Raw genomic sequence first — 23,685 nt, 5'->3', positions numbered from 1 at the left:
CGCAGCAGAAACCTGGACCTGTCCCTCTTTAATCTCGGTTTGATTTATAACAGCTCCAGATCAGGGGAACCAATTTGTGCTGGAGAAAGCAGAGCGCAGGGCCCAGCCCCAGGCGGGCTCCCCCTGGCAGAGGCAGATGTCCCAAGGGCACCCACCAGCTCCTGGGGACACCAGACCTTGGCCGCCGCTTCCCTGGGGCACCCGAAATGCACACGGGGAGCCAGGGGAAAGTACCTCGGCTTTAAGAGGCCCATGATAAGAACAGGTTTCTCTGATATTTTATCTAAGGCAGCTGAGTTCTTTTTTTTCCCTTTAAGAGTAGAAATTGCCATATGTTAAATTCCAATTAATTAGTCTTGGTTGCTCAAAAGAAAAAGGGAAAAGCTCTACAAGATTAACCCAAACCCCAGTAATAAGATATTAAAGAAATACAAGCATCTCATTCTTCAGATCAGAGGGGTTTAATAATAATGGCAAAAATCAATATGAAACTAAATTAAATCTGCTGTGTATATTCATCAGGTGATTTGATAGAGAGTCTGCCAATTCAGGTCTCTATTGCTATGATAAGTAAATATAAACCTATTACTTTTCAGATCACAAAGTTGTAATGGAAATGATCAAGAGCAGATGCAATCAAAACTACCTTTCACACCAGCCAAATTCCAATTAAATTAAGCCAGATTATTCAATAAGGAAGCCCACAAAAATCAAGCTCTTTATTGATGTAATGGTTCAGAAATACAAACTTGCTGCTTTCCAGATCACAGCATCTCAATGCAGGGGAAGAATTAAGACTTCAGTAAAACTGATTTCATTTACATTCCGCTGGCAGTGAGCACAGTAATTCCTCCTCCCCGCGACTTCTCCTTTGCCTGCCCAGAGCAGCCCTCAGCTTTGCTCTCCCGCGGGCTGTGAGACTCCCAGGAGCCCGTTATTTTACCGGGGAGGACGGGGGGCACGGCGGGGAGGACTGCTTAGTATCCATAACAAGTGTGGCAAGGAAAAGAGCTGCACTAGAAAACCTCAGTGATGAACATCCCCTCTAGAGGGGAAGAAATCTTTTCCCCTTAGACTGGCCGGCCGGCCCCTACCTGGGCCCCCCTGAACCCGCCAGACAACCAACTGGCTTTTCCTCAGGAAGAAAACTCGGGGTTTTCGACAACGACTTGTGTCAGATGGTTCTGCCGAGGCAGCTGGGCTCGCCAGAAGACTTTAAATCCTCAGTGCAATCAACTTACCGGCAGCAACACACAAACGATTTTATTAAAGCCGGAAGAGGCAGAACTCCTGACGTTTTATCCCTGGGGAAGATTTGTCACACCCCATTTTCAGTGGGTCACTGAGTTAAGATTCAAACTTACTTATCCCCTTCCTCTGAGGCACACGGGTGCCTCCGGGCTGTCTCAGCCCCCAGCTCTGAGGGTTTTGCTCCCTTTTGGGGAGGCTTGGCTGGCACGGGGCATCTCGGGGCGGGTCCCTGGCGGTGCAGGAGGGAGCCTGGGCACCCTCCGCACAGGCAGGGCCCAGTCCCGCAGCCTCTGGGCTTCCGATCTGAAAAATAAAATCCCTAAAGGCTCCGTAAATTCCAGTCAGCCTTGCTATCACACACTGGCTATTGTCCTTCCGTGCTCCCGCTGCCAGGTGATGTCACACCAGAAGTGGCGGCTCCGGAGGCCGAGAGCAGAGTTTATCACAGAGACCTCACAGGGGTGAGGGAGTTTCGGCAGCAGCAGAGGGGGAAAAGCCAAGTGACCCAAGGACGGGAGGAGCGACGGTAAAAACCCGCAGGAAATTGCACCAACTCCCAGCGATCTGCTCTGCAAAACCCCGACTGCACCTGCCTGCGGGGAGGTCACGCGCGCCCGGGGCCGCGGCGCTCCAGAGGCTCCTCGGCCTCGCGCAGGAGCAGGCGCGGGATGAAGATGTGTGCTTGCAACCGAATTATCCCTTGGAAGAAATAACAATAAATCCCAAACTTCCCAATTACAGGGGACAGGCAAACCTTGGAAACCATTAAGAGCTGCTTCTTCTGCTGATGAATTATCCAGAGTGCACAGAGCTATTTGCTGAGCTTCACTGTATTACACTAATTATAAATTAATATATTGCTCATTACACAGTAAAGCTGTGCAGTCAACTAATGCACTGCTGCAAAGAGCCTCTTTTAAAACATCCTCCAGTACTTTTATGATCTAGATGTTTAATTTACTTCTGTTCTGCCATAAATGCCACCAACATGTCATTCTTTCAACTCGAAATATCTCTCTGGCTTCATCCTACCTCCTTTGGGGCTCGGCAACACGGAAGAATGATGAAACTTAGGTTTTTTTAATGCTAAACATTGCATGAGAAATTAAGCAAAACAACATAATTTAAGCCTAATTCCTGGGTTAGTAGTCTTTAAATCAGTGTTTATCCCGGCAGCAGGCTGGCAGGAGGTTATCGGTCCTGGTGCCAGTGCTCCCCGTGCCCAGGGAGCTGCTGCCCCGGTGAGCTCAGCTCCTCCTGCCCTGCAGAGACGGGCAGAACCAGCAAGAGATCTGCTCCTGGTGAGGAAAAATGGCATTAAAACCTGAAAGGCATTGAAACCTCCACTCCTTCGCAATAAGCTTTTCATTTAAAAAGGGCTTGGGAAAATTGTTCCTCCGGTCCTCCCCTAGAAATTAAAAGGAATCATTTTCATCACCATTTTCACAAAGCTTTGTCCAGAAACGAGGGGATGTCGTAACCTTACATCTCCTGCGCTCTGCACAGCAAACCCCGGGCAAGGAGGCAGGGGAGGACCGGAGGGAAGGGAGCTCATCGGGGAGGCTCCGTGGGGAAGGAGACGCCCGCGTCCAGGTCCAGCAGAAACCCTCAAACGACGCTGAGTGACGCAGAAACCTGGCGTCGATCAGCCTGCACGATCCCCACAGCTCTGGAGGCTGCAGGAGAGTCTCGCCAGCTTTGCACCCACTCGAGGAGAGTTTCTGCTCCGCTGCAGTCGCCCGGCGCAGCCCGGGGGTGAAGAAGCGTCTCCAGAGCGTGGAAGCAGGCAGTGGCTGTGGCAGGAATCCCGCGGGACAGCAGTCTGTCCCGTCAGGCATCGGAGGCTCACGAGGAGCCGTGCCCGGCCTGTGCTCGGGCAGAGGGACACGTCCCGCGGGACAGAGGGGCAGAGGGCAGAGCTGCGGGCGGCCAGCGCCGCGTTTACCAGCATCAGCCTCCCCGGGCCGGGACTCTGACTCGGTCTGGAACTGCCCCGTCCTGCCAGGCAGCCCGGGAGGGGGGACACTGGCCCCCCACAAGGAGGAAACGTCACTTTGACCCGGCAGGAGGGATGAATGGGAGGAAGCGTAGCCCTCTGTCTTGGAAACCGTTCAGCGGCACCGCATTGTCCCAGGAGCGTTCTTGCAGCGTGGTTTTATGTCAGAGCGCTCTTCCTGCGCAGCGCTTGGCGTAAAGGAAACAACAAAGCCCAGGGAGGCTCAGCCCGCCACGGGAGGCATTTTGGCAACTGCCATTTCCTTCTTTCCAAGGAGAGCATCCCGGTGACTCAGCAGCACAGGGCCGAGCGGCAGCCGGGGGGAGGAGAGGAACATTCCCTGGAGGAACCGGTGATGTTCAGCCTCAATAACACGAAGGACATTGCACTCCCCATACCTGACCCCCCCGCGCGAGCGGCAGCAGGACACGCTGCAAGGGGGAGGGTGTGCGGGGCAAAGAGAGAGGCGCCGGGGATGCTGGCGAGGGACAGGGGGGCTGCTGGCCTCCAGGCTACCACAGGTCCACCGCTGCCCACCACAGGTCCCGGCCACACTGGGGCAGCCCCGGGCCCCCCCGCTGTCCCCCCATGCCCAAAGCTGCCAGCGCAACAGAGCCAGAAGGCACCGGGGAGCCAGGAGGGGAGAGATGGGCCCAGCACCTGAAATAGGAGCCGCGTGTAACCCGGGCGTGTGCCAGGCTGCCAACCCGGCCAAACCGCGGGGCTCCCGGCCCCCCCGCCGGGACGAGCCCCGCCGCGCCTGACGGGGAGCTGCACCGAGGAAGGGGCCCAGGAATAATTTGTAGGAGGCAGCTGCACGCTCCGTCCCTGCCACCCCCCCGCCAAGGGAAGGGCCGGCGGTGCCAGGCACCCACCGGCAGGTTTTCCAGCCCGGGGGGGTCGGGGCCGGCCCCGGGGCCGTAGCGCAGCCTGTGTCGCCATCCAGCGCCACCTCGGGTCCCTGCACACACCCCCCCCCGGCGTCGCTGCGCACCCCCGGACGGAGCTCGGTCCCCTCGCGTTGACTCCCTGCCCCTCCCGGGCCGGGGGGGGCTATTAATAGCCCCGGCTGGCTGCGCGGGGGTCGGGTGTCCCTGGGGAGCGCTGTGGGGGGCGACAGAGCCCCCGCCACTCCCAGGGGACGTTCTATCCGAGCAGGTGGCTCTGCCGGAGCCCCGGGAACGCCATGTGCCCCCCCCCCCCCGCCGGTAAACCCCCCTCTCCTCGCTGCTTCTGGGGGGCCGCCGAGCCGCGGAGCTCGGCCCCGTCCCCCCGGGGCTGACAGCGGCGACCCCCCCACACCCCCCCAGCTCCTGGGTGACCTCCTCAGGGGCTCCCCCTCTGCCCGGGCCGGGGGGGGCCCTGCGGGGCGATGCGCGGACGCGCTGCGGCGGGGAGCTGTCGCGCCCCCCCGACTTTCTCCTCCTCCTCCTCCTCCCCGCGACGGGGCGGGGCGGCGGGCTGGGCCGAGCTGGGCTGAGCTGGGCCGGGCTGGGCCGAGCTGGGCCGGGCTCCGCTGGGCCGGGCCGGGCTGAGCTGGGCCCATGCTGCTGCGGGTGCGCGCCGCCGTGGCGCAGCTGGTGGCGGGGGCGAGCGCGCAGCCCCCCGCGGAGCCCCGGGGGGGCGGCGGCGGCGGGGGGGGTGGCGAGGGGGACTCGTCCTTCTGCCGTCCGGCCTTCCTGCAGCTCAGCGCCGAGGAGCTGCGCCGCGCCGATGACCACGGGGGCCGGGCGGTGCAGAGCCCCGACGGCCGCCGCCGCCGCCTGCCCTGGAGCACGGGCTACGCCGAGTGAGCTGGGGGGGCCCGGGGGGGGCTTCGCAGCTCGGGGCGGGGGGAACCGGCACCGCAGCGGGGCCCCTGGGGGTGAAGTGGGTCGCAGCCGGACGGGTTTGTTTCTCCAGGAGTAGCGGCGGGGGGGGGCTGCGCCTTGCACGGGAAACCGTCGGTGGGGGTTTATGCTCTCACCCCCCCGTCCCCGCGGGGTTCCGGGCTCCTCTGTCCCTCGTTCTCCGCTCGGATCTGCGCAACAGCCGGTGTCGCTGATGGGGAACCGACCCCGAGGGGTGGAGGAGCTGCTGCGGGGCTCGGCGGGAGGAGGGGCTCGAAGCTGCCTTGGGAGTGGGGCCGGATTTGGGGTTCCCCTTCGAGGGCCCGATCCTCTTCTCCTTTTCCTCGCGGCGGGTTTCACCGTCACCGCGGGCCGGGGGGGGCCGGGGGGGATGTCAGGCGTCGGAGCCGTCAACCCGCTCCCGCATCCCTTTTTCAGGCTGACCTTCCCCATACCCGCGGGAGCTTTTCGAGGTGTTAATTTGCCCCAGGAGGTACTGGAGAGCAACCCCCCCCCTCTGCTCAGCAGCGAGACTTCTCTTCCATCTCCCAGGACTTCTCTTTGCAAACCACTTGCAAAGTCTCTGCCCAAAGGGCCCGTCCCGCCGGGCACGTTTACAGCTTCCTCCCGTGAGCAGGTTTTGCAATTCAGAAATCTGCAGAGGGGGTGAAAAGTTGACGTGACTCTTTCTGCAAAAGTTCTGCTGGTTCCATCCTTGTCACCTTCTCCCTCTCCTCCTCGGGGAGGGAGCCCTGCCCCTGCGCCCCGGCTGTGGGTGCACCTTGGGGCTGGATTTGGGGCAGTCGCCGCGGTTGGGACCTTCAGCAAAACCAGCTTTTACTGGTCGCCCCCCTAGGTGCTGGTGGGGGCAAGTGCTGCTGCTGGCCCCGGACAGACTGATCGGGGACATCCCGCCCGGGCGCTGCCCCGGCAGGACGGGAGCACCCGCAGAGCCCCCGATGTGGGGCACGGGCAGGCGTCAGGGGGCTGGGGGCCCCTGGGGTGGGAAAGGAAGAGCCCTTACACCGTGTTTCCTCCCGGCAGGGTGATCAATGCGGGGAAGAGCCAGCACAACGAGGACCAGGCGTGCTGCGAGGTGGTGTTTGTGGAGAGGAGGCCCTGCCCCAGGGGCCAGCCGCCATCCCGGGAAGGTGGCGGGGAGCTGGACGGGGTGAGAGCCCGCGCAGGCGGGGACGCGATGGGGGGACGCGAGGTGGGGCACGTGGCGATGTCTGTGTGCTGAGGGTTCCCTCGGTCCCCGGGCTGGCTGCCCCTGCTCCTGCCAGCGTCCCTGCTGCACTGACCAGGGCTGGCTGGCCCGGGGCGGCCACCGGCCCGTGTGCCCCGGCAGGCTGCGGAGGTGCCTCCCCTTCGGAGGAGCCGGCTGCCGGGGACGCGCTGCTGGCAGCACGAGGTGTCTGACGCAGCCAGGGGCTGGAGCCAGGGACCAGCTGTGTCTGGACAGCCTGGATCAGCTGCCCGTGTCACCTCTGCCTGCGCTGGCTGCCAACCGGAGGCGAAGCCCCGCGTGTTGTCCTCAGCTGGTGACCCCACTGCTCTGAATTTCCCATCCCATCTGCTTCCTCGCAGGCTCGTTTAACCTTCCTTCCTCTCCCCGCAGGGCAGGAGGGGTTTTTATTTCCACTACTGGGCCTTGTTCGATGGCCATGCGGGCAGCGGCGCTGCTGTCCTGGCATCCAAGAGGCTCCATCTGCACATCTGTGAGCAGCTCCGGGACCTCGTGGACATCCTGCAGGACCCCTCCCCACCTCCCATCTGCCTCTCACATGACACCCGGGCCGGCCCCACCGAGCCGAGCCGGGTCCCCCCGGCAGAGGACAGTGGGGAGGTCCCCAACGATGCTGTGCCACGGTTTCACCTGGAGAAAGAGGTCTCCCACGAGAGCCTGGTGATCGGCGCCATCGAGAACGCCTTCAAGCACATGGTGAGTGAGACCCCACCCGCGGGGATGCCCGGGGCACCCCCGGGAGCATCTCCCTGCTGTCCCTGTCTGCACCGGCACGTCCCCTCCGGCGAAAGCAGCTCTGCAGCAGGGAGGGGGCTGCGGTGAGGGCTCCGAGCAGGGCGGGCTTGGAGGGGCACTGTGATGCTCTCCCGTATTTCGGGGGCTCAGGACGCAGGCACCTGGGTCTCCGGTGTGGGTGCAGAAGGCTTCTCTGCGCTTCGTCCCCAGCCCTGCAGCCGCCCTGCATGGGGAAGGGTGCCCGGCCCCGCCTGGAGCAGGCTCTGGGCTGGGCTTGTAGCCCAGGTGCTGCCGGAGCAGCCGGGTGCTATTTTGGGCTGCTTGCTTTGGTTTGTACCTTTGCCTGCCCGCCCTGCCTGGAGCCACGCTCTGTCTCCCCAGGACGACCAGATCGAGCGGGAGCGAGTGTCCCAGCGCCTGCCCGGGGGCTGCTGCGCCCTGGCCGCCGTCTACCTCATGGGCAAGTTCTACGTGGCCAACGCCGGCGACAGCAGGTACGGCCCCGCGGAGCAGCTCCCGCCTTTCGCCCCGTAATCGAGGAGCTCCCCGGCGCTGGAGGCTGCTGAGGAGCAGCCGGCTCCGTCCCTGAAGCTGGGCTGTCTTGGGGAGGGCAGAGGCAGCGGGACTGGGCAGAGCCGTGCACCGGGGACAGTGTGTCCTGCCACCGTCCCCGCGTTTGCCCGGCGCGCAGAGCGGGCTGCAGAGTCACCTCCCAAAATCTGGGACTTGCTCCTTCCTTCCCGTCTGCTTCTGGATCACACCCCAGCCCCTGCTGCCAGCGCTGGTTTGGGCTGCAAGTTGGGGAGGGAAAATTGCCCTCAGCAAAGCTTTCGGAAATGTTCAATAAGTTATTTTAGGGCACACTTTGTACCGGTGAACTGTTTCAGGAGAAGGACACACAAATCTTTGTGCAGAGAAGTCCCGTGGGAGCGCAGGGACTTTGGCTGATCTGTGCGTTGCCGTGGGTGCGTTGCTGTAACTGGGCCTGCGTGTGTTCCTACCCCCGAGCCATGGCAGGAGGGCAAGTCCACCTTGTGCTGGGGGTGAAGCTGGGTTGAGTAGCTCTGTATTTACTCCAGGGTTTGCTTGTCCTCGGCAGGGTCAGGCCAGCAAATACAGGCTCTGTAATTGTCTGAGGCTGGAGGATGTGCTTCCAGCTCTGGGATGGAGGGAGAGGAGGAGGAGGAAGACCTTCATGCCTCCAGTTTTGGGTGCGGGGCCCCTCCGTGGCCGTGCGGGACGTGCGCGGGGCCCCGGGGCTGTAACGGTGCCTCTGGGCGAGGGTCTGTTCCCTCCTCGGGCTCTGGACGCTGCCAGGGCTGGGCTCAGAGCTGGGCTCAGAGCTGGGCTCAGCCAGGCCCGGCATCGCTGGGGCAGAGCCGCAGCCCTGGAGGGACAGCGGGGGGGACAGCTGGGCCACCACTGCTGGAGATCCTCGATCCCCCCATGCCATCCAGAAACATCTCATAATCAGACTTTTAGGTTTTTTAGCACATTAAACCGTCGGAGCAGCCCCAGCCGTGTCCTGCTGCTGCCGAATTCTGCCTGGCTGGCGTGTGGCTCCCCTCTGGGGGGGGGTCCCAATTTGTGCTCCTCCTTTACTAACCATAGCCTGCCCTTTGGTTTGCTCTGCTTCATTCCCCTCTGCCCCATGCTTCTCTTCCATTTTCTCTGCCTCGCAGCCCATCCCGCACGGGCGGGGGACGTGCCCTGCGTTACGCAGCGGATTCAGGCCGCAGCCCCCGGCCCGGGGCTGGGAAGGGGCTGGCAGCCAGGGGAAGGGCTGCACCGCCCGCAGCCCCGCAGGGAATCGCCCCGGAGCGCCGGGCTCAGCTCCCCCGCCACGGCTCCGCTCCGCCTCTCTAATCCATCCTTCCATGTTTCATTGCAGGGCCATTATCATCCGTAATGGGGAAATCATTCCAATGTCCAGGGAGTTTACTCCAGAGACAGAGAGGCAGAGGCTGCAGTTTTTAGTAAGAAAGACCTTTCTTCTAACCTCATCCCTGCTGAACCACTTCCTGGCCCCTTCTCAGCCCCCCGCGCTGCCTCCTTGCGGGGGTCCCGGGGCCGAGGGACCCGCCGGGACCTGCCGGTGGCTTTGTCCATCCCGGCCAGCTCGCTGGGTTGGGGAGGGGTGTTGGGACGTGGGGAGCTGCCCTGGCCCACTGCCGGGGGGCATCTCCTGGCCGGTGGAGCCCCGGTTTGCTGCGGGGTCAGCGTGGGGGTCTGCGCCCAGCCAGCACCTGGGGACCCCGGGCTCTCAGCGTGGGGCCGGTTGGGTGCAGCTGCATGGAGCCAGTTCGGTCCCTCTGGCCCTGCTCCTGCCCGGGGTGGCAGCGGGCTGGCTGGGCGGCGACCGGGAGGAGCGGGGCTCCGCTCCCTCCCCCCGTCCTGCTCCCTCGCACGCTCCGAGGAGCCGCAGCGCTTGCGCCGAGTCCTGGTTTCTTCCCCGGCTGCTCCCTGGGGAGGCAGGGAGCTGACGTGTGCCAGCGGGTTTCTAGCTCTCTTCCCAAAAGCTCCTCTCTGCCCGGCCTGGACAAACCCCCCGTGCCACACAGGGAGCCTTTTTAAGGTTATAAAGACCTCTCTGACGGCAGCACGGAGGAGGAGGCGCTTGTGCTGGAGGAGGTCTTGCTGGATGCGATTTCCTGGCTTTCAACATACTTGGAAAAACACTGAGGCATTTTTTTCTTGGATCTATTTTTGAATGACTGAGAGGAGGGAGCTGCTGTGAGCAGGATCCTCTCCAGCCGGCTACGATGGGCAGGGTGCAGGCAGGGGGCCAGGCACACTCTTGCTCTGCTGCACAGAGCCCAGGCTGTGGTCAGGGCCCCCCCGGCGCGGGACGGGGCTCTCCGTGCCTCTGCACTGGGCCCTCCCGTGTTCCCAAGGGCTCTCCTGCTTTCTTTCAGCTCTTTCTTCCTCCACCTGCATTTCCCAACGCTGTCCCTGTTCCCGGTGCCCTGGGGCTGCGGGTGCTGCCCGGGGAGGGGGCCCTGTGCTGCTTCTTGGCCAGGACACGGTTCCTGAAAAGATCCTTCAGCTCTTATCCTTGGACAAGCGCCGTGCCCGGTGCTGGGCCCGGGGTCCCGGGAGGTCTGTGGCTGACTCCTCCTGGCAAAATTCCAGCTTCTCCTGGAGTTTGCTGTGTTTTGACCCCTTTTGGAGATCCTCATTTCCCAAAACTCTCCATGCAAAAGCTTCGCTTCTTGCTGGGTGTTGGCGTGGCTGTCCCCGGCTCCTGTCTGCCCTCTGGGTGTAGCGCAGACGGGTGGTTGGAAGCTGCTTTACCACGGCCCAGAGCAGCTGACGTTACCCCTGCGGCCCGACGGAGGGGCCGGGGTGCTGGCGGGCCCCGTGCCGCGGCGGCCGGTGAGGTGCTGCGGCTGAGCCGCCGCTTCGTCCCGCAGGCGTTCCTGAGGCCCGAGCTGCTGGGGAAGGAGTTCACCCACCTCGAGTTCCCCCGCAGGATCCAGCCCAAGGAGCTGGGGAAGAAGATGCTGTACAGAGACCAAAACATGAACGGCTGGTAACGCCCCGTCCCGTCCCGCTGCGCCCGGCTCCAGCAGCCCGTCCCGTGGGCCGGGGCTGTGCCACGCCGCGTCCCCGGGTCTGGAGGGGCCTTACCCTGGGGGAGGCCCTGTCCTGAGCGGGCAGGGGAGGTGCTGGGAGCCTTCGCCTGCTGACACGCCGTCTGGTTTGTTTTAACCAGGGCTTACAAAAAGGTAGAAGAAGATGACCTGAAGTTTCCGCTTATCTACGGGGAAGGCAAAAAGGTGAAGTGCTGTGGCAGGAGCTGTGTGGGGGTCACACCCTGCCCACCCTTGATGAATCCGGGGGTTCCAGCCCCTTTTTGCTAACGCTGTCGCCAATGCCAGCGTATCTCAGCTGGGATTGAAGCGGCTTAAAGTTTCCTTTTGATTTCTCCCTTCTCCAGGCTCGGGTGATGGCCACGATTGGAGTCACGCGGGGCCTGGGAGACCACGACCTCAAGGTGTTCAGCTCCAACATCCACATCAAGCCTTTCCTGTCCTGCTTCCCCGAGGTGAGCCTGGCTGCCGGCCCCTCTGCTCCCGGCGGTTCCTGCAGCGGCCGGAGCCTGTCGGGGTGACCAGACCCGTGGTGCGCCCAGAGCAGCAGGAGCCTCCTCTGCCTCTGCCCCTCACCCTTGCACTTGCCCCGTCGCTTGCCAGGTCAGGGTGTACGACCTCACGGAGTATGAGCACTGTCCCGATGACGTTCTGGTCTTGGGCACCGATGGGCTCTGGGATGTCACCAACGACAAGGAGGTGGCTGGCGTGGTGATGGAGGTGCTGACGAGCTACGAGCCCAACGACCCGTGCAGGTGAGCCACGAGTGGGCAGCGGGACGCGCGTGTCCTGCACTCCAGCACCTCCTCTTGCTCCGTGGAGCCGTGTCGTGGCCGTGAATCCCTCCGGCCTCGGGGCTGGTGCTGTCTGCAGCGTGCCCCGCTCCCCTGCGCGCGTGTCTGAGCTCAGAGCTCTCCGAGACCCTTTCCTGCACCGCTGGCTCCTCCAGCTTCTCCGTCCTTGCCAGGGACCGCAGGAGGCTGCATCAGGGGGTCTGGGGTGCCTTGCTGAGCCATGCGGTGCTGTGCCCCCCAGGTACACCATGGTGGCCCAGGAGCTGGTGCTGCGCTCCAGGGGGGTGCTGAAGGAGCGGGGCTGGCGGCTGGCCAACGACAAGCTGGGCTCTGGTGACGACATCTCTGTCTTCGTGATCCCTCTGGGTGGCCCGGGCAACTACACGTGATGCCCGATGAGCCCGGGGCAGCGGGGCTCGCCTCTGCCTGGACGGAGCCGAGTGGATGCTGGCGCTGCCTCGGGGCCACGTCTCCCGCGAGCACTTGTCTCCTGAGCCGACCGCGAGAAGAGAAAGAAACCCAGAGCCTCCGTCTGTGCCCCGGCCTAGAGCATCCCCCTCCACGTGCTGCCCCCCAGCCCGGGTGGAGGTGGAAGGGCCTCGGACAGAGGGTGGGGATGGGGATTCGGGAGATTTTTTTTGTGCTGCCACTTTCTTGATTGCTGTGAAAAGCCTCAAGGCTCCCGGCCCTCGGTGCGTCCTTCGCCCCGGGCTGGGTGCGCTGGTTCCCACCGTGTGCCGCGGCCGTTGGGGCACTCGCACCTGGCGAGGCCTGTGCTGCTGCTGCAGTCGTCCCCCCCGGCCCTGTGACACTCGCGCCGGTGACACCGACGCCGCTGCTGGGGCTGGGCCGGGCCGGGGCCCGGGGTGAAGCCCAGCTGGCAGCCGGGCAGTGCTCAGCCGGCAGAAGTCTGGTTGTGGGGCCGAGCCCCACGCCCCACACCCTGGTTTTGTGCTTGTGGCCCCCCGCGCCCTCGTCCCGGCCACAGGCCGTGTCTTAGTCTTGGGTTTGGGAGGATGGGGCCGCGCTCGGTCGCTGCGGGGCACCGCGAGCCCCGGGCAGGGAGTGGGCTGTTGCACTGCACGGGCTGAGCCGCGGGTTCTGCCCTCACCCCTCTTCATGCCTTGGCTCACTGCTGTGTTTCTGGAGCCAATTAATTATTATTAACTGGAGAGCCGAGCTGGAAAAGGTCTGAATCCTTTCTTGGTGAGGGGAGTCGCTATGAACGTGTCTGCACTTCTGAGCGGCTCTAAGCTGGCCGCTGCTGAGCCGCCGCTGCACGGAGCAGCCCTGTTCAGCCGAGCTTAACGGCTTAAATGTGCTGCGTAGATCTGCTTAGCTGAGGGCTGGAAACCCACGATAAAAGCACTTTGATTGTGACTGGGGGGGCGGGGAAGACAACTCCTCCTTTTTTCGTAATAATCTTGAAGCTGGTGCTGAGCAGAGCTGTAGCAGCAGTTGATCACTGCCCAGGGTCTTTGCACCACGCACACCTCTGACCCCGAGGACCCATTCCCTGGATCTCTGCAGAGCGTCGCGTCCTCCCGGAACGCGAGGGGTGGGCCCGGCGTGGTGGGGGGAGAGCTGGGCCCTGTCCCTTGCTGTGGGAAGGCTCCATGGCACCAGTAGCCTGTGTCCTGCTGTCACTGACTGGAGCCACTTCTTGTCAAGTGTCACCTCTGGTGAATGTTGTTTGTCTCTTGTAATCAGTGGGATGTAAATAAACTGGGTACACTTGATGGGAAGTGAAAGTGATCCAGTGAGATTTTAACCTGTTGGCGTCTGTGCTGAAGGGAGCGGGGAGTGATGCTGGGGCCAGGAGCCTGTCCTTGCGTAGCACTGTGCATGTAAATAAAGGTTTTGCCACTCACGATCCCGGTTCAAAGTCTTTCTTGCAGAGCTCCTGCAAAGGCCTACCTAAAAGCCAATTAGCTCTGATTAATTTACGTAGGCAGGCTGGGTAGCAAACAGACCCAGGCAGAGCCCTGTGAGCTCCTGCCGTCCCTCTGCCCTTGGCGCTGCCCAGACCCTGTGGGGTTTCTCGCCCTGGGGAGTGGGAACGGTGGCCGTGCGGCCCGGGGGGGGCTGCCCAGGGCTGGGGGGCAGCGGCGATGCCTGGTCAGGTCAGACTGACCCCAGAAGGGTCACAGGGTGGGTCCGTAACCCAGAGCAGGCCCAGGCTGGCGATGGCTGCGCTGGGCTTGGGTGAGGATTGAGAAGCAGCACGCCCCAGGCTGGGCCCCCCCGGCCGCAGGCAGCGCCCGGACGGACGGACGCGGGCGGTGGAGGGGAGGAAGGGCTGATGGTTCCCCCGCCCGAAGGGTCCCTCCTTCAGGGAGCGGGTGGCTCCCGGGGAGCTCCCAGGGACGCGACCATGCCGGAGAGGCGGGATCCCTCTCTGGGGGGGTCCCCCGTCCCCCTGACGGGTGCTCCTCATGCTCACAGACGTTTTCCCCGCTCCCCCACAGTTGTTTGTGCAGCCCCATTCCCCGGCGCGATGCTCCTGGTGGTGGTTCGGCTTCTCCGGGTCACGGCCTGGGACCTGCGGGGTGAGGCGAGGAGGCAGAGGCTGCATCTAAAGCTCCCTCTGTGGTCCCCTTTTTCGCTAAGGAAACATTTCCTTTGGAACCAGCTCCTGGCCCGGGGCTTGATAAATTAAGAAAAATTGTCTCGGAGCCCTTAAAATAGCAGCGGTGGATGAGCCCGGGTCGGGGCCAGGCCCCCGGGGCCGCCTTTCCCTGCCCGAGCGGCCGGGGCACTGCGGGCAGGAGCAGCCACCCGGTCCCTGCCCAGGGCACGTCCCCAGCCCGGTGGGAGCGGGAACGGCGGCCGGGCAGCACGGGGGGAGGCAGGAGGGGCGCGACGGCGTCCGGCTGCCGGGCACCGCTGCCTCCGCCGGGACCTGCCTCATTGGGCTCTCCCTGCCCCGGCAGGTCTGGCCTCTCGCTCCCGGTGGCTCCCGGCGCTGCCGTGATTCCCTCCCCGGGGGAAGCTCTCCACGTCTCCCGGGGATTTGCTCCCGTGGCCGGGGGCTCCTGCCCGGGGGTCAGGCCCAGGCCGGGCTTTGCCGCTGCTCCAGCGCGGAGGGGGTCTGGGAGCGGCGCCGGGATCGCCCCGCTCCCGCCTGGCGCCGGTCACCGAACCGGGGGAGCGCCGGACCAGGCCGGGGCTGGGGGAACCAGCGGCGGGTCGCGGGTGTCCCCGGAGCCGGGGAGGGGGCACAGGCCCAGCGAGGCTCGGCTCAGCTGAGCCCGGCTCGGAGCGCTCCCGCCCCGCCCGCCGCGGAACGTCCCCGGACGGGGCGGGGCCGCCCGAGCCGCGGAGCCGGGGCCGGGGCTGGGACCGGGACCGGGAGCGGGACGGCGGCGGAGAGAGGTGCGGGCGGGGCCGGGGGTGCGGGGCCTGGGGTAGCCGGGCGGCGGGGGGCGCTGCTGGGGGTGGGGGCGCCGAGGGGTCAGGGCAACTGGGGTCTGGGGTTACTGGTGGGGTCTGGGGTTACTGGTGGGGTGCGGGGTTATGGGTGCTAGTAACGCGTGGGGTTGGAGCTGGGGTGCGGGGTTACTGGTGGGGTGCGGGGTTACTGGGGGGCTGTGGGCGGGCGGGTGCCCCGGCCGGGCTGGGTGGGGCGCAGCGGGACAGGACGGGGCGGGTGTTCCCGAGGTGGAGGGGGGGTCCCTGGGCACGGGGCAGGGACGGGGCAGCGGCCGTTCGGGTCGTTCCTCGAGGGCGGCCGTGGGCTGCGGCTCCTCCCGGCCAGTGCCTGACCCGGGCCGGGCTGGGGGGTGAGCCCGGGGGGTGCTGCCCCGACCCCCAGCCCTCCCCGCAGCCCCCGCTCCGGCTGCGCCCCCGTGTGCGACCTCGCTCGCAGAGCGGCTGCTCCGGGTTTTCTTCAGAAAAAGGAAAAAAGTTCCCTTTGCTTACTGCTGAGCTCATTTTTAAACGTTTATATTAGGGGGGCTGGGGGTGTGTGTGTGTGCTAGAAATAATTGTGTAATGTCTTAGGAGCAAGGGAGCATTCCAAAAGCATGACTGCGCCGCCCGTCCCAGCACTCAGTCTGGCAGCAGAGTCTCGGGGCGGCCGCCAGCCCCCCTAAACCAGCCCCGGCCCCTCGACACCCCCGTGGGCTCCGAGCTGCCTGGCGGGGAGCATCTGCGGGGGGGTGGGCTGGGAGCGGGGCCCCGGCTGAGCCCCCGGGCCGGATCGCCAGCAAAGCGTTTGGGTGGTGAAACCAGAGGCGGGGAGGTCGCGGCTTTGGCCGGCTGCCTTTCACTGAGGCCACTTTAATTTTATTTTCATTTTGCCAAGTGCCTTTTGGTGTCCGGACAGTTTCAATTTCTGTTCAGCTCCTCCATCCCCGCTACAAGCAGCGTAGGTAGAGGCTGTGTGAGATTTTACGGGCTTTAAAACTGAATCCATGTTCCTGACGGCTGCAGCTTCTCCAGGGAAACGTTTTTTTTAAGCGGAAAATAAGCCAAGTCACTGTCTTCCAACAGGTTATCGGGAGCGTTTAACCAGGCTCACCTCCTAACTTGCTGTTTGCGCTGGAGAGGCGTATTGACATGAAAAGTAAGGAATGTATTAGCAAATATTGATTGGCCCTGGGGCAGGGGCAGGCAGGCGCTGCACAAGGACAGGCGTCTGCCGAGGCTCTGGCACCTCGGCCGAAGCTTTCGGCGAGACCCTTGCGCTGCCCTGGGCCTGAAGGCCGTTGCTCCCGCGGGAGGTAGAATATGAACGTGGCGTGGTGGCCTCTGGAAACAGAGGTAAGGGCAGGCAGCGTTTTCTCGCAAAGCTCGGGAGCCTGTGCTTCAAGCTGTGTTTAGGCTTTCAAATCCTTCTGTTCCAAGTCCCTTCCTCTGTTTTGCTTGTGGTTGTTTTTGTGGGATTTCGCGGTGGAAACCAGCCAGCCCGGGTCTCTGCCCCGCGCCTGGCGCCGGGCTCTCGCCCTTTGCTCTGCGCTGGGGCGTGCTGCAAAGCCGGGCTGGCGGCTCGGCCCGAAGCACAGCTCGCCGGTTTGGAAGGAAACTGCTGAGGTCGAAAACGTTAAGCAGGGAGTTTGAGCTCCTTCTCTGATGATCGCTCGTCGCTTGGATGTGGCAGCTCTAGGTCTTAAGAAGGTTTCAGGCAGCTTTACCGGGGGTGGGTACAGACGGGTGCCGGGTGCCGGGTGCCGGGTGCCGGGTGCCGGGCAGGTTTGGCAGCGGGACCGGAGCCCCCGCGCAGCCGGAGCCGGCGCTGCTGGCGGGGGTGGGTGGTGCTCTGGGTGTCAGCGATGGTTGTTGGCGCAAGCGAGGCTGGAGGCTGGTCTGTGCCGCACAGAAACGCAGAGCTTGGCCTGCCCGCGGGCTGCTGCGCGGCCAAACCAGCGCTGCTGTCACCGACTCAGAGCTCGAGCCCCACGTCTGGCCTGGCCGTGGTGTTTCCCTTTGGCTTCAGCCCCGTTTGGAACTGTCTTCTGCGTCTGTGTAAGGGTCCCTCGGATATCTGAGACGCTTGCTGGGACGCTTGTCCTGTGCTGCCTTGGCCACGGTTCGGATGTTTCAGCAGATTAAATTCCCCTCGATGGGCGAACCTGTCTGATTTTAGTTTGGAAGTTTACTTCCTTTTTCACTGCCCCAGCAAGTCCCACCAGCTAAACCCATTTCTGTTGTGGAACAGCGCTGTGGGGCTTTCTGCTAGTGACGCCTCCGGTGACCGTGTGCCTCTGTCATTCTGTCCCCATCCAGTTACTTGAACTTGGGGACAGCTGTGGCCTTGACACCCGCTCTGGAGGTTCCCTGCTTGTGCTGACCGTGGTAGGGAGGGAGGAGAGCTGCTCCGGGGGGGCCTGGAGGGAGGCACCCCCGTTCCCCCAGCCCCTGGGGCTCCAGCCGTGCCCGTGGTGGCCTGTGGCTGCCCAAAGTGGCTCCCGTTTGCCCGGTGGCGGCTCTCCAGGGCCCTGTCCCCAGGTGCCCTCGCCTGGCGCGCTCGGCGGTGGCAGCAGCCCTGTGCACACACACGGCCACGTTTAGAAGTGGAGGTTTGGCTGCACTGGTCAGAAAACATTTTCTGAGCTCCCTGCTGGTGCTCCGTGCTCGCTGGATGCTGGGAGCTGCCTCAGGCCTCGTCTGTTTTACAGGTTGCCCAGCCTGAGCCCGAGGCGTGTTTTGGGGTTTTTGAATCCAGTTAAACGCCTCGTGGCTGTTCTAACCTTGAGCCTGGTCTGTGCTGCGCTCGCCCAGCTCCTTCCCAAACAAGAGTTAAATCAAAACAGCCCAGCCGAGCACTCTGGATGCTTTTGTTTGTTAAACCACTGAAATATTTATCTGAGCTGAAGACACAGCAGCACCGGGAAGATCTCGGTCTGTTCAAAGCGGTGTTTTTCCTTCTGTGGGGGATCGGGGGGGTGCCTGTGCTCCAGGGTCCAGGGCTGGGAGCAGCAGGCTGGCTGTTCCCTGAGCACCCAGGCTTGGGGGTTGTGCCTCTGGCCAGGGCTGTGGCCAGCACAGAAATTCAGCTGGTTTTGCTGATGGGTGGTGTGACAGGTCCGGCCGGGATGGAGCCGTCAGTGGCAGCACTTGGGAATTTCTGCTTTAGAACAAAACCCCTCTGTTGGCCTGGGGAGCTCGAGCCTTGCCAAGGAGACTCGCTGAAAGATTTCTGTCCCTAGTTTGAGGATTTTTTCAAAGCGTTAATGCCTTTCTCTGCCATTTCCTGAGATCCCGGAGCAGACACTGGATGACGGACACATCCTGCTCCCGGAGGAATTCCCCTTTTCCTGCTCAGCAGGAACTTCACATTTTGAGGGACAAAGCTGGGGGGCGGGGGGGGGGCAGTAACGCAAGGGCTGTCCTGGAGCCCCGGCTGGTTTCATGGTGATGGCTTTAGAATAGCCGCTTGGAAAGCAGAGCATTTTGGTTTCATTTTGCAGTTTCTGGGCGTGCAGGAGGAGCTGCCTGCTCGGGATGGGGCCCTGCTGGCGGCAGATTGGGCAGCGCCGCGCTGCCGGAGATGCCGGCACGAAGTTGCTGCTCCCTTTCTCTGTCTCTGGGGAGGCATCTCCGGTGAGGCACCCGAGTGCTGCTCACACCCCAAAACTGCGATTGCTGTATGGGCCGACATGGCTGGGCAGCCTGTGCTGTAACTCGGGGTGGTTAACGCTGGCAGAGTTTAAAATCTGAATTTCCGTGTCTGATGGGGGTGGCTGCATCTTTTTACTCATTTTGCCTGCCTGCTGTTATAGTAAAACTGTCCTCCCCAAGTTGTGCTCACGTTTTCCACTCTCTTTTCTCTGCTCTGGCAATGGTGCAAAGCCCGTTGTGTCGGGCTCCCCTGTCCCAGGGCCTGGCCTCATCCTGCCGAGGGTCGGAGCATCCCCTGGCCGGGGAGCTGGTCTGCGAGTGCCACCGGTGTCCGGTGTTGGTGCCGGCCAGCTCGTGGGGCGAGGGCAGGGATGGGGCCAGCCCAGCTGGCCACCGAGGCACGTACTTCTCGCAGCCCCTTGCCCCGCTCGCCTCTGCACGCCAGCTCTGGATTAGTAATGGGCTATTTATGGATCGCTCTCATGAGTAATGGAAGGAGCTGTGCTGAGATTTTGGGTGGGGACAGTGCCTCTGCCCGCTGAGTCACCGCTCGGCACCACGCCGGGCTCGGGAGCTGCTGGGGCCCGGGGCCGTGCCGGGTCAGGGGGGACAGCGGAGGCCGTGGGATGGAGCCTGGGGAGCGGCGACCCGGCTGGGTTTGGGGCATCTCCGTGGCCCCGGCCGGGCCGGCACACAGGCTGGCGAGCGGAGCTGGCAACCACACGGGTTGGTGTTGGTTTAGGTCCCACGTCCGGCAGACGGGGCAGATCTCGATGTCTCCTGGGAGTGTTTGTGTCCCCGGGCAGCCGCTGTTCCTGGCGCTGCAGATGTGTCGTCTCCGCGCTGTGTGGGTTAGATAGCGGCGCGTCCCACACCGCCTTTCTCCCCCCTTCATCTTTGAGATACGGAGTCGCAAAGCAGCAAATCACATTTTGTTGTGGACAAAGGAACTTTCTGTCTAAGTAAATAGACTTTTCTGCCCACGAGCTGCTCTCCTTTCCCCGTGCTGTGGAGATGACGGGTGGGGAGGGGACGAGCCTTTGGTCGGATGAGGATGGTTTGCATGGGGGGGATGCATTCCTTGTGACCCCGGGGATACGCTGTCCTTGAGGGCTTTTCCTCCTCAAGTGGGCCGGAGACAGCAGAGTCCTCCAGCCCTTTTATCTGCCTCTAACACAAACATCACGTCTCCTCAGGATGAGCTCCTGGCTGGCTGCCCGTGTGTGGCGCCACCGGCGTCCCTGGCCCAGGCAGCCGTGGGGCAGGGGGGCACAAGGAAAGGGGCCGGGAGCCGTGCCGGGGGGTTTCCCCTCTGCGCTCAGCCCCCGGCAGTGGGACCCTTTGGGCACTCTTAAGTTTTTTCTTCAACTTTAGTGTTTCATCAATTGCTCACCCTCTTTACAGACGTGCTGCTCAATGGGATGTGTGCTTAACACCGAGGGTCCTGACCGGGCAGTGCTGGATCCTGCTGGGCACGGCCCTTCATCCTCCTCACTTTACAAGTGCCAAATTACTATTTTTATTAAAGGCTCCACAGCACTCAGCACCATGAACCATTTGGCTTCTGAGCCAAAGTGCTCATAACTTGTGAAGCGCCGGGGCTCTGGCAGGGTCTGGCCTGGATTCGGGTGGAGCCTTTCTCTCTTTTGCCCCAACCACACGGTTGGGCAGTTTGATCTCTGAGAGCTGGGGTGGTCCCCGAGACTCCCCCGGGGTTGGTGTGAGCCCTGGGCAGGTCTCTGCCAGGCAGGAGCTCAGCGGTGACCTGCTGAGCGTGCAGATGAGAGGAGCTCTCCTCAGCCTGCTTTTGAAATGCAAGTCAGCCGCTGAGCCTAATTTCTTAATCCTTCACTTGCGGCTAATTACGATGCAGCCTGACTCGGGTTTTTCTTTTCCTCCCTTTCCCGTTGGCACGGGGGGTGGGTGTGATCACCCCGCAGGGTCCTTGTTAAGGTGTCAAGGCTCTGGTTAAATCCCAGGCTCACGATGGCTGGTGATCCCAGTGCCATCCCAGTGCCATCCCAGTGCCACCTGCTCCCAGCGCTTGCAGCTGGGTGCGTTGGCGTAGCTGTGCGCGTCCTTCCCACATGGTTCTTTCCCACGTACCTCCCCAAGGCTCCAAGCCCAAACCAGCCAGGGGGGTTTGGAGGGGGACGTTGGAGCGTCCCCACCTTCCTGAGCCATCCTGGTCAACTCTAATTTCCCCCAGCCCACAGAGCAGCGCGCACCTTTCCCGGGATTAAACCCTGAGCCATCAGTGAGCGTCTGCCCGCGGTTTCTGCGGGGAGAGCGAGCTGGTGATGTGCCAGAGGCGCGTGAGGACTGGGTCAGGCTCTTTGCACTGAGGCATGTGGGAGGCTGGGGATGGGAAAGAGATTTTGGGCCCGAGGTCAGGGAGGGATGTGATCCCGCCTCGGCTGATTTTCTCATGCCTCGTTTGGGCACCACGGCAGGAGTTTTGTGCCATCGTCCTGGGTAATTCCCAGGCTCAGCTCTAATCCCCTTTTGAAGCTCAGGGATGCAAAGGCATAGTTTTACTTCCAGGACTGCATCCCTTTTCCCCGGGGCAGAAAGCAACCTCCTTTACTGCGGGGTTTCGGCTCTGTTTGCTGAGCGGTGGCTGGCAGCTTCCCCCGCCGCCGGTGCCAGCGCTGGCTCTCGGTCGCTGTGTGGCAAAGGCTCCTTTGTCACACAGGCTGGGACGGGGCCAGCCCGCTGCTGGGTGCCGGGCGCGCAGGTTGTGCTCGCCCGCCCCGACCTCTGAGAGCTCGGCTCAGCGCGTTCCTGCTGCTGATCGGATTATTTGGGAGCTGGCGAGCGTGCCTGGGTGAAACCCGGAGTACAGTTTCTGCCCTGAGGAATTTATAATCCGAAATAAAACCAGCGGGTGCGTGTGACTCTGAGGTCGTCAGAAAAGCCACTTGCCCGGGGTGGTGGCCCAGCGTGGAGGGGTTGGATGGCTGGGGCAGGAGCCTCCCTGCCGGCGCAGGGGGAGGGCAGGACGGTTCGTTGCCTGGCGTGAGGTGCCGCCCGCAGCCGCCGGCACTGCCCGGGGCATCAGCGTGGTGGTCGGCGGCGATGGATGCGAACGGCTCGGTCGGGCTGGTTCTCGCAGCGCCGGTGCCCGTGCGGGCTGTGTGCGGGGCTGGAGCTGAGCCTCCGTCCTGCCGGTCACCAGCTGCTGGCGCTGGGGGGTGCCAGTGCCCGGTGCCCCCTGCGCAGGCTGCGGGGCCGGGAGCGTGGGCTGCCCGCGGCTGCTCTGTCCCGCTCAGCCACCCTTGTCCCCGCAGCGATGGCGGCCATCAGGAAGAAGCTGGTGATCGTGGGAGACGGTGCCTGCGGAAAGACGTGTCTGCTGATCGTCTTCAGCAAGGACCAGTTCCCCGAGGTCTACGTGCCCACCGTGTTCGAGAACTACATTGCCGACATAGAGGTAGACGGGAAGCAGGTAAGGGCCGCCGTGGGGTGCCGGCGCTGCCACGTGGGTCGTTCCACGCAGCTCGGGTGCGCTCGGGGGAGCCCCACGGCTCCCACGTTTCTGGGTCACCATGAACCTGTCCCAGTTTGAGGAAGACCGTAAGTTATAACTGAGGAAGAAGAACCTGCCCGCCCCTGACCTGCTGAGCCGCGTCCCTCTCCCCTCGCAGGTGGAGCTGGCCCTGTGGGACACGGCGGGACAGGAGGACTACGACAGGCTGCGGCCCCTCTCGTACCCGGACACGGACGTTATCCTCATGTGCTTTTCTATCGACAGCCCGGACAGCCTCGGTAGGGAGCGAGGGGGTCCTGGGGCTCCCACAGCGCGGGGTGAACTGGGGGTGCTGCCCCTCTGGGGGATGCTGGTCCCTCCCCTCCACCTCCTGATTTGCGGGCGCTCTGGGAAAATGCTGGGAACTTGCTGGAGGCGGTGGGAGAGGAGGATGCTGCGGGGCGAGCTCTCCCCCTTCCTGCGGGAAAAGCCCAACGTCGGTTCCGCGGCTGCGAGGGGGCCGGGGGGGAGCAGCCCCTTGGCTCAGGGGTGTCCACGCGTGCTCGTTGCAGAGAACATCCCCGAGAAGTGGACGCCAGAGGTGAAGCACTTCTGCCCCAACGTGCCCATCATCCTGGTGGGGAACAAGAAGGACCTGCGGAACGACGAGCACACGCGGCGGGAGCTGGCGAAGATGAAGCAGGTGGGGGGGCAGCCCTGGGTGTCACGGACCCGGCGCCGAGGGCTGGGCGCCCCGGGGGCCGTCGCTCTGCTCTCGCTGCTGTTTTCCCGTTTCCGAACCCTCTTTTTTATGCTTTCCAGGAGCCGGTGAAGCCGGAGGAGGGGAGGGACATGGCCAACAGGATCAATGCCTTCGGCTACCTCGAGTGCTCGGCCAAGACGAAGGAGGGCGTGCGGGAGGTCTTCGAGATGGCCACTCGCGCAGGGCTGCAGGTCCGGAAGAACAAGAAGCGCAGAGGCTGCCCGCTGCTGTGAGCAGCCCGGGGGGCCAGCAGGCAGCTGCCTGCGCCAGCCCCCGGCTGCCCTGCGCCGCGTGGGGAGGGAGCGCTGCCCGAAGCGGGCCCTGGTGGTGCCAGGACCTTGTCCCCAGCCCTCTGCCCGAGAGCTGCCGGCCGAGTGTCCCTGCCTGGCTGCAGGGCCGGTGCCTTCGCTCCCCTCTGCTCACTACGGGCCGGGCATTTGTGTAGCTCCCCGTGTCGCCCCGTTTTGTACTGATCTCCCCGTTTTTGCCTCTCCCCTGGGGATTGCGGGAGGTGCCGCTGGCTGCTGCCTGCAGCTCGCGCCTGGGGTCTGCCGGGCCCTCGGGGCGATCGACCCGCCCGCGGCCCTGGCCCTCGGCTGTGCGGGCAGCACATGCCGGCGATTTACACAGACTTGCCCGGGGCAGCTCTGGGCCCCGTCTGCGTGCAGGGCCGGCAGTGCTCTGCGCCCGGGACTCTGCCGGTGGCGCCGCCCTCCAGTCTGCATCGGGCACGGGCTTGGCACCGGTAAACCGAATGGTGTAATCGGGAGAATAAATGCAAACTGGTATTTTAGTAATGGTAACTCCGCTTGTGTGGCATCCTTCTGGCTGGCCCTTGTGCCCCCATGCTGGTCCAGGCAGCTGCCTGCGGGCTGGATCCCTGCGCTGCAGGGTGGGGGCTCGCTCTTGTGTTGGCTGCTGGGCAGGATCGGGGCTGGACACCG

At 63.5% G+C, this 23,685-nt stretch overlaps 2 protein-coding genes across 5 annotated transcripts; both read left to right on the top strand.

Moving 5' to 3' along the window:
• Positions 1-4,726: 4,726 nt before the first annotated feature.
• PPM1J (protein phosphatase, Mg2+/Mn2+ dependent 1J) lies at positions 4,727-13,320 on the top strand. Of its 2 annotated transcripts, none has more exons than XM_074925517.1 (10): positions 4,727-5,036; positions 6,121-6,237; positions 6,706-7,021; positions 7,442-7,554; positions 8,952-9,036; positions 10,474-10,592; positions 10,776-10,839; positions 11,001-11,108; positions 11,257-11,408; positions 11,689-13,320. In XM_074925517.1, the coding sequence occupies exons 1-10, from the start codon at positions 4,792-4,794 to the stop codon at positions 11,834-11,836; spliced, it is 1,467 nt and encodes a 488-aa protein (XP_074781618.1). In that variant the 5' UTR covers positions 4,727-4,791; the 3' UTR covers positions 11,837-13,320. The 2 variants fall into 2 exon arrangements, with proteins under 2 accessions (XP_074781618.1, XP_074781617.1); XM_074925516.1 differs by having other exon boundaries at positions 4,729-5,036; positions 6,121-6,247; positions 6,698-7,021.
• A 1,374-nt stretch (positions 13,321-14,694) lies between these two features.
• On the top strand, positions 14,695-23,544 carry RHOC (ras homolog family member C). 3 transcript variants are annotated; one of them, XM_074925429.1, is made up of 5 exons: positions 14,695-14,822; positions 21,800-21,957; positions 22,157-22,277; positions 22,551-22,681; positions 22,801-23,544. In XM_074925429.1, the coding sequence occupies exons 2-5, from the start codon at positions 21,802-21,804 to the stop codon at positions 22,972-22,974; spliced, it is 582 nt and encodes a 193-aa protein (XP_074781530.1). In that variant the 5' UTR covers positions 14,695-14,822; positions 21,800-21,801; the 3' UTR covers positions 22,975-23,544. The 3 variants fall into 3 exon arrangements, with proteins under 3 accessions (XP_074781530.1, XP_074781529.1, XP_074781531.1); XM_074925428.1 differs by lacking the exon at positions 14,695-14,822 and adding an exon at positions 15,947-16,014; XM_074925430.1 differs by lacking the exon at positions 14,695-14,822 and adding an exon at positions 21,430-21,513.
• Positions 23,545-23,685: the final 141 nt, after the last annotated feature.

This window comes from Athene noctua, chromosome 23 (assembly GCF_965140245.1).
Source record: "Athene noctua chromosome 23, bAthNoc1.hap1.1, whole genome shotgun sequence".
Taxonomy (NCBI): domain Eukaryota; kingdom Metazoa; phylum Chordata; class Aves; order Strigiformes; family Strigidae; genus Athene; species Athene noctua.
Note: the sequence above shows the minus strand (reverse complement) of the source record. Positions and strands in the feature narration are given on the sequence as shown.

Bases quoted from the DNA above. Each gene is read 5' to 3' on its own strand.
- PPM1J (XM_074925516.1), top strand. From the start codon at position 4,792: ATGCTGCTGCGGGTGCGCGCCGCCGTGGCGCAGCTGGTGGCGGGGGCG. The intron at 10,593-10,775 runs GTAACGCCCCGT...TGTTTTAACCAG, and splicing joins GACCAAAACATGAACGGCTG to GGCTTACAAAAAGGTAGAAG. The intron at 11,109-11,256 runs GTGAGCCTGGCT...GTCGCTTGCCAG, and splicing joins TCCTGTCCTGCTTCCCCGAG to GTCAGGGTGTACGACCTCAC.
- RHOC (XM_074925428.1), top strand. The intron at 21,958-22,156 runs GTAAGGGCCGCC...CTCCCCTCGCAG, and splicing joins TAGAGGTAGACGGGAAGCAG to GTGGAGCTGGCCCTGTGGGA. The intron at 22,682-22,800 runs GTGGGGGGGCAG...TATGCTTTCCAG, and splicing joins AGCTGGCGAAGATGAAGCAG to GAGCCGGTGAAGCCGGAGGA.